Source organism: Clinocottus analis, unplaced genomic scaffold (genome assembly GCF_023055335.1).
Source record: "Clinocottus analis isolate CAN_PGR_092001 unplaced genomic scaffold, fCliAna1.0.p SCAF_19, whole genome shotgun sequence".
NCBI lineage: Eukaryota > Metazoa > Chordata > Actinopteri > Perciformes > Cottidae > Clinocottus > Clinocottus analis.
Genome location: NW_027175920.1, coordinates 1,209,010 through 1,217,108, shown reverse-complemented (window position 1 = coordinate 1,217,108; position 8,099 = coordinate 1,209,010). Strand labels below are relative to the sequence as shown.

Genomic DNA, 8,099 nt, shown 5'->3' with positions numbered 1-8,099 from the left:
GTGAGTCGGTACCTCGTTGAGGAAGGGAGGAGTTGATGGAGGTGTGAGAAAAGATTGAGTCATTAAAGAAGAAGGAGGAGGGAGAGGAAGAGGAGGAGATGCATATGTACACTTAAGTCCAACAACAACACAATGAGATGAGCAGAAAGAAGTGCTCTTTTCTCATTTTTTTAGTCTCCTTTCACCTCCCTTTCTCCCTTTATCAACTCCTCCTGTCTCCTTCTCCTCTCCTTTCCTCTCTGTCTCCTCCTCTTCTCTATTATGTCCTCCTCTCATTCTCCATCACGTCTATTTTTCTCCTGTATTACCCGTCCCCCTCCTCTATTTTCCTCTCCCTCTCTCCTCTTCTGCTCTCCCTTTTCCCTGTCCTCCTTTTCCTCATCTCTGCTTTTCTTTTTACTTTCCATCCCTCTATTTCCTCTTTTACTCATTTCTCCCTCTCCTCTCACTCTTCCCCCTTTTCTATGACCTCCTCATCCTCCCTTACCCCTCTCTTCATCTCCCCTCTTTCTCCGGTTCATCATCTCTTCTCACTTCCTCCATCATCACTCTTCCTCATTTCTCTCTCTTCTCCTCTCACTTTTCCCTCTCTCTCTCTCTCTCTCTCTCTCTCTCTCTCTCTCTCTCTCCCTCCCTCTCTCTCTCTCTCTCTCTCTCTCTCTCTCTCTCTCTCTCTCCAGGTTCGGCCCCGCCCCCCTCTGCGTGAGCCCTTTTTAATTGTGAGCTCGGAGCAGAACTTGCTTAAATAGCGCGAGCGCCTCGTGCACGCAGGCTGGATCTGACCGACTCGTCTCGCGCTCTCGTCTCGCGCTCTCTCGTGTTCCTTGCGTAGAATCCCGCCTCGCGCGCGCCCTCGCCTCGCCTCGCGCTTCCCGCCTCTCGCCTGGCGCCTCGCGCAGCATGCAGGTGTCCGTGGGCCTCCTCGTGCTGCTGCTGCAGGGATGCTGCACCGCCGTGAAGGGATGGAAGGTACTGAAGAACGGAGCCACGGAGCTTTTACCGGAGTACCGAGGAAACGCTCCTCAGGAGGCGATACTGCAGGAGAGCAACAGCAACAACAACAACAACAACAACAACAACAACAACAACAGCAATAGCCATGGCAACAGCATGAATAACAGGGCGAAAACCGGTGGAAGGACAGCACACACAGTCACATACAGTAAGTTATTACTTTAACTTCAATAATAAAACCTGTAAATCAAGTTAAAAAACAACAACTCAATGTTGCAGTAATTAAATAAATATCCAGCTTTAAAAAATCCATTAAAAATGATGCTTTTGTGTCACTTAAACTGACCGGAGAATTACAATTTATCTTATTTTTTAATTATGTTAATACATAAATGCATGTATATTATTATCAGTGGAGGGAGAATAACGTTATATAAGTTTATGGTCATTTTTTTATTAATAGAAATGTTCTTTTTTGTTTAGATAAAATACACATATTTCAGTATTTGTCTGAATTGTGTGCACCACAAAGTATCTGTTATTCATATTATATTATTTCTTTCTCAATGACTAAATGGTCTGATTAGACTCGATCCACATTTTTTTTATTACACATTTGAAAAAAAAAGTAATCTTGAGATCAGAATCAGTGGATAAGTGACGTCTAAACTCTCCAAATCAGTGGATCTGACTTTAAAAAAACAGCCCACCTGCCTCTCGGGTCCATCTGCTGAGCCTCCTGATCGAGAGCAGCTCTTCTGTGTGGGAAGAGTGTTTTCTTGCTTAATCCAGCCAGAGCGCAGCGTGGCGAGAGCGACACAGACGCACATTCTTGTGGCGTTTCCTCCCCCAAAACCCACCATCATCATCCTAAAAGGAACATTCACAGAGACGTCGGGGGCTTTTTTTATGCACGTTGTCTTCCAGCTTATTTCCTTCTCTCTTTATACTATTAGTCAAGCTCTACTTACATCGCCGTGATTGCAACAACATGTCTCCAAAAAAAACCTTCAGTTTGTTCTTCAGAGGTGGAGGGGGGGGCTTTCTTTTTAGGGTGGTGGTGGGGGAGCTTTTTAAATGCAACACTGCCTCTGAGAATGATTCCCACCTGTGGCCAGTAAAGGTTGCATGTTCGGATTGAAGCGGTGCATGTAGAGCAATGTCACGCCTGTGGACTCGAGCTGGGTGGTGGTGAGACGTCCTCAAAGATGCGTCTTTATTCAATCACTGGGGATCCAGATCTGTTCGTGCGACTGAAAAAATCCAACACGTTAAAACGAGATCGAAAAAAAGCACATCCCTGTTTGTTTTGTTAACGGATAAACTGCGTATGTGTCGAAGGTTCACACGCTGGGGGGGACAGAAAATCTCCTGGATTACTTTCTTCATCCGACTCCCCGGCTTTTGTCCCAGGATGCCTTGCTGCTCCCTATGGAGTCCCAGCGGAGGCTTTGGACCACGAGCTGGCCTCCCTCCAGTCCTCTCCCAGGGCTCGTCTCTCACCAGGAGGGGGGGAAGCAGAGGGGGGAAGGAGGGTCATGCAAACCGAGCAGGCCGCCACCTTTAGTGTGAGGCTGACAGCGGCGAGGACGACAGGAAATGTAGAAGGAGGTTGGAGGGGGGGGATTAAAACTCACAAACTGGGATTCACGGCGGTAACTGGTTGTGAAACCGCCTGCCCAGTGCGTCCTGTAGCTGTTGTACTACTGTGGTCCCTTCAGCGGCGGCCGCAGAATAACACCAGATCAATTTCACATGCACGGGGGGGGGAGAGAGAAAAGAAAGAGAGGAAAAAAAAGGGAAGTCACCTCGCATAAATCCTTTGTTCCTTTTTTTTGTGTGCAAAGAAAGCCGCAGAGGAAAACAGATCCCTCTCCGAGTGTTTCATTTCCAAACAGTTTTTGTAAGAAAAAAAGACAATCGCTGACTCGCGCGTTCGGCTGTTCAACAAGCCAAACGCGGGATTACACGCCGAGCGTGTCGACTCGAGTCGGTCTGGCGGGTGTCCAGTTCGGCTGCTTTTAAAATAACCAGACAGCTATTTACTCCTCCATCACCGCATATGTACGTTTCCTGAGGGGGGGGGAACGCCGCCACCGCCGCCGCTGTATGCCAGCTTTTCCTTCCAGCCCCCGAAAAACCTCCATTAAGTTTGATTGAGCTGTTTAATGGCCCTCTGGTCTGGATTTGCTATCAGCTGATTGCTGCCAGCTGGAGCCTCCTCGTCAAGCCCCCCCAACCTCGGTCGTCCGCTAATAATCCAAACTGTAAAATCTGAACGCAGACACTCCGATACCATCGCCGACCATTTTTGCTGTAAATGCACAAATTGGGTCGCATTGTAGGTCGAAATGTACACTGCCGTTCACTTAGAAATGTCCTTAATTTTCAAAGAATAGCAGTTTTTCTTCAATGAAGATAACATGAAATTAATCAGAAATACATTGTTAATGTGGTAAATGACTCTTCTAGGTGGAAACGTCTGGTTTTTAATGAATCTACAGAGGTGTATAGAGGCCAATTTCCAGCAGCTATCAGTCCAGAAGACTAATGGATGAGTTGAAAACCCTTGAAACCCTTGTGCGGTGATGTTAGCACAGCTGAAAACAGTTCTGCTGGTGAGAAAAGAAACTGTCCTTCCTTTGAGCGAGTTGACATCACGTTTGTGGGTTTATTAAACTATCAAAATGGCCAGAAAAAGAGATCTTTCACGTGAAACTCGCCAGTCTCTTCTTGTTCTTAGAAGTGAAGGCTATTCCATGCGAGACCTTGCGAAGTATCGTAACGAGCCAGATTCCCCAAAAGTGCCTCCTTCGCGGAAAGATTAAGACCTAAAGAATCGTAATCTGCACCGACAAACAAATCCTTGGTCTGTCACGAAGGAGTTTCAGTCAAAAAAACTGTGTCGTTCGGTTAAAAAATGGAAAAATTACAAATTCTACGCCAAAAGATTGTCTGAATGGGGCATGCTGGGGCTTAAAATTGGAGCGGGGGGGTTTTTTAGCGCACGGTTTCCAAACGAGTTTTGTAACCGCGATGTTCTGCTCTTCCGCCCCCCAAAAAAAGGTGCCGCGGAGCTGAGCTGCAGGGAGCTGCGCTCCACCCGCTACATCACCGACGGCTCCTGCCGCAGCGCCAAGCCGGTGAAGGAGCTGGTGTGCTCGGGCCAGTGCATGCCCGCGCACCTGGTGCCCAACTCCATCGGCCGCGGCAAGTGGTGGAGGGGCAACGGCGGCGCCTCGGACCACCGCTGCATCCCGGCGCACTCCCGGACGAGGAGGGTCCGGCTGCACTGCCCCAACGGCAACACGCGGACTTACAAGATCCGCGTGGTCACCTCCTGCAAGTGCAAGCGCTTCAGGCCGCACCACAACCTGTCGGAGGCCAAGGAGCCGCCGAAGACGCCGCGCGGCAAGAAGCACGGCCGCAGCAAGAACGGCACGCCGACGCTGACGGGCAACTCGTACTGACGCTCCTCTTCGGCACGACAAAAGCACGCACACAGACACACACACACAGACACGAGCGTCTCACACGACACAACCGATCTCCTCCGATTTAAGGAGGAGGCGCTAAAGAAATATCAAAGAGAGTGAATTCATAAGCTAATTGCTGGGCTGTTTTTTTTTCTTTTTCCGCTGCTTATTTTGCTTGAGAAAAGGAGTCGGGGGCCAGGAGATGTAGCGCCATGTTGGATCACCTCTGATCGCCCCAACAGCTCGCTTTCTTCTTCCACTACTACTTCTTCTACTACTACTTCTTCTCCTTTTTCTTCTTCTCCTTTTTCTTCTTCTACTACTTCTTCTTCCTCCTCTTCTACTACTACTTCTTCTACTACTCCCTCTCCTTCTTCTACTTCTTCTTCTTCCTCCTCTTCTACTACTACTTCTTCTCTTTATTCTACTTCTACTTTTTCTACTACTTCTTCTGATTCTTCTACTACTTCTTCTTCAACTACTTCTTATTCGTCTCCTTCATCTACTACTTCTTCTACTACTCCTCCTTCTTCTATTACTTCTTCTCCTGCATTTTCTTCTTCCTCTTCTTCTTTCTCTAGAACAGATTTCATTTAATGAGGCGTCCTCCCGCGAGGATTTTCGAGCCCATCTGTGCAAACATCCAGCGGATGCAGCGGTGCGCCGCAGCACGCCTTTTTTTTTTTTTTATGTGTGTTTTTTGTTTTTTTTTAAAGTTGAAAAGGTGCATCTTCGCTCCAGAGTGGTTGTAATCCATCTCCGTTTTGGCTGTGTGTGTGTGTGTGTTTGTGTGTGTGTGTGTGAGGAGATGGTGGCAGCTCCGGGGCGCTCTGAACGGTGGGACGTTGGCAGGTTTTTCGGGAGGCCCTCGCTCACTAAAAAAGGCCTCGTTTGGCCCAGCAAGGCCGTCGGTTACGGGAGCTTGTTTCCCACGACGCGATGCAAAGAGTCAGGCGACGCGGCGAGGAGGAGGAGGAGGAAGAGGAGGAGGAGAGCCAGTTTGACACCGCGGGGCGTCCCGTGACTCCTCCTAATTGCTAAATGAGCTCATTCCTGTGCTATTTTGAGTCACAGAGAAGGAAGAGAAGAAAAAAAAAAGCCATTTCCTCGTAGACGCAGCCAGTTCCTGTTGGTTGGAATCACAGACAGACCAATAAATAAATAAATAAGTGCACATGTGTGTGTAGGAGGCATCACAGTTGTGTTACCTAAGGGCTGAGAGCGCTTTTCTCCAGCGTCGCCCCCTCACCGGAAAACATCTTCTGATACGAGGCGAGATCCACCGGCTTTCTGTAAATAGCACAAACAGGAAAAAGATAGGAACACAAATAACCGACTGGGAAGAAGTATTTGCATCGTTGCATGGACTGAAACAGACAACACACTCTTTCCTCAGCGACGGGACGGTTTTTTCAACTCGTATTTCCCCCGATTTAAACAAAAACCAAACTGTACTGACAGTGTTTGCTTGTTTTCCTGATTGTGTGTGTGTGTATGTGTGTGTGTGTGTTTTATTGAATAGCAACTGGAAGGGGTTTGTCTTGCAAGCGGAGAGCTGTGATTGTACATATCGAACCTGTTTCGGGTGTTGGAGGATGGAGGCGGGGCTGTTTTTCTACAGACACAAAAAGAAGGACTGTTATAAAGAATGAAACTGCATATTTATTTTTTATTTCCACATTTAAATTATTTATGCAACCTTTTTGTAGTAAATGATAGCCATTATTGTCATATAGTATGATAGAGACGTTGGAGATGAAATACTGTACAGAACATGAATAAAGTAAAGGCAGATATATTTGAAAGAGCCGTCGTGTTTGTTATCTTTTGTGTTGTACTCTTTACTTTGATGCCCTCATGCAGTATCAGTAAGGAATATATATACATAAACATCTCATGAATGGTTTATGAAGCACTATTGTAAGCAGATATTAGTGATTATAGTGAGTTATAACTCTGTGGTGGGATCATTAAAGTGATGTAATTAAGGCCAATTTTGAGGTACTTGAGTATTTCCTTCAATGGCATTTATATACTGCTGCTCCGTTACATATCGGAGGCAAATATACTTTTTCATCGACTGCATTCTTTAAATACTTTGCAAATTCAGATTAAATATAAAACTTAATCAACAAATAAATCAGGTTAATCAACAGAAACGCATCATGACGGTCAAATAATTACCAGCTGCAACATCAAAGGGATAAACACATTAATGCATCAATATAATACTCCAGTATATAATATACATGGAAGTAAAACTGTTGTAATAATACTTCATAACAGTGAGGTATATTAAACGTGTTACTAAATGTTCATGCATGCATGAATATGGGGTTGAAGTGCAATTTTTTTTTAAATGTTTCTGCAAAGACATTTCGCCCATCAGGAAGTTTCACCGCCGTTTGAAGTGTCTGCAGCTTTGCAGAAGAGGAAGAGGAGGAGGAATCTTCACTCCTGTGATCTCCAGCGGTTCTTTGTTTATGAGGGTGGATAAGAGGCACTGTCATCATTCCTCTCCACCTCTCCTCCCTCTCCACCTCTCCTCCTCCCTACCTCCTCCCTCTCCACTTCTCCTCCTCCCTACCTCCTCCCTCTCCACTTCTCCTCCTCCCTACCTCCTCCTCTCCACCTCCCCTCCCTCGTGGCTTCAGGCTCGATGCGCTGCATCCATCCTTCTTCACTTTATATTCCAGTGCTCCGTTGGATGCCTCTCATATCTGCCGACAGAAAAGCCCGGCTCTCGCTGGGACTTTTTCCCTCTCGCAGACAAACGGGAGTTACGCAACCCGGGCGAAAAAAAAAGGTGTTTACGCTGACTTTTTATCGGCGAATGTTATTTTTAATTACCAGGAGAAAAAGAGCTCCCCTTCGAGCGCCAAATAAACTCGCCGTAAACACAAAACAGGAAAATCACTGTGGCAACTGCGGTGGAGCGCGCTCGCCTTTTGTTGTGCCAACGGAGAACGGTAGATATTACATTTCACTACGTCACCGTAATGTGCAGCCATCATGTCATTTTCAACCCCTGTTTTCCAGGAGAGAACAGACATGCCACGCTTTGACACAGGCAACTAAGTTCCCCCCCTGAAGAAAGTCGAGAGCGCATGTACTTAACAGCAGCGCGTGAACGGTACCGTCCAGATATTGATGCTGACAAAAAAAAGGCATCTGCCCCGCGTTACCGCTCGCACACACTAACGACCTCCTGGCGACCTTTTGCAGAACCAGGGAGGCGCACGAAGAGTCAGGCGCGATGATCTATCGTTTCCCAGCGAACGCAGCGAGTCCACGACACTTCGCTGTGTCATCGGTGAGGTTTTTTTGAAGACCAGGTGGGGAAAAAACTCCCCCGGGGATATCCGCCTCGTAAGAAACAGGACTGGATTAGATACACACGACGTCGACGGTTCTTAAACAGTTCCTGCTTCACTCATGGCCTCTGTGAGGAATATTTATAGAACTGACACACTGACTAAATGATAAATGGCGTCCAAATGTGGGAGAGGAAATGACAGGAGAGGAAAGGAAAGGAATTACACTGTGTTCATCCGGTCGAACCAGCGGTGGAATTTAAGAACTGTTTTTTTTGACTGCACTGCATGTGCAGATTAGTCTGATTGATTCATCCTTCTTCTTCTTCTTACACAAACTCTTTAAAAAAGCCTT

The 8,099-nt window shown here is 46.8% G+C and overlaps 1 protein-coding gene across 1 annotated transcript; it reads left to right on the top strand.

The window, feature by feature from the left end:
- The first annotated feature begins 757 nt into the window (after window positions 1-757).
- Window positions 758-4,563, top strand: sost (sclerostin). The gene is made up of 2 exons (XM_068582497.1): window positions 758-1,162; window positions 4,021-4,563. The coding sequence occupies exons 1-2, from the start codon at window positions 901-903 to the stop codon at window positions 4,422-4,424; spliced, it is 666 nt and encodes a 221-aa protein (XP_068438598.1). The 5' UTR covers window positions 758-900; the 3' UTR covers window positions 4,425-4,563.
- Window positions 4,564-8,099: the final 3,536 nt, after the last annotated feature.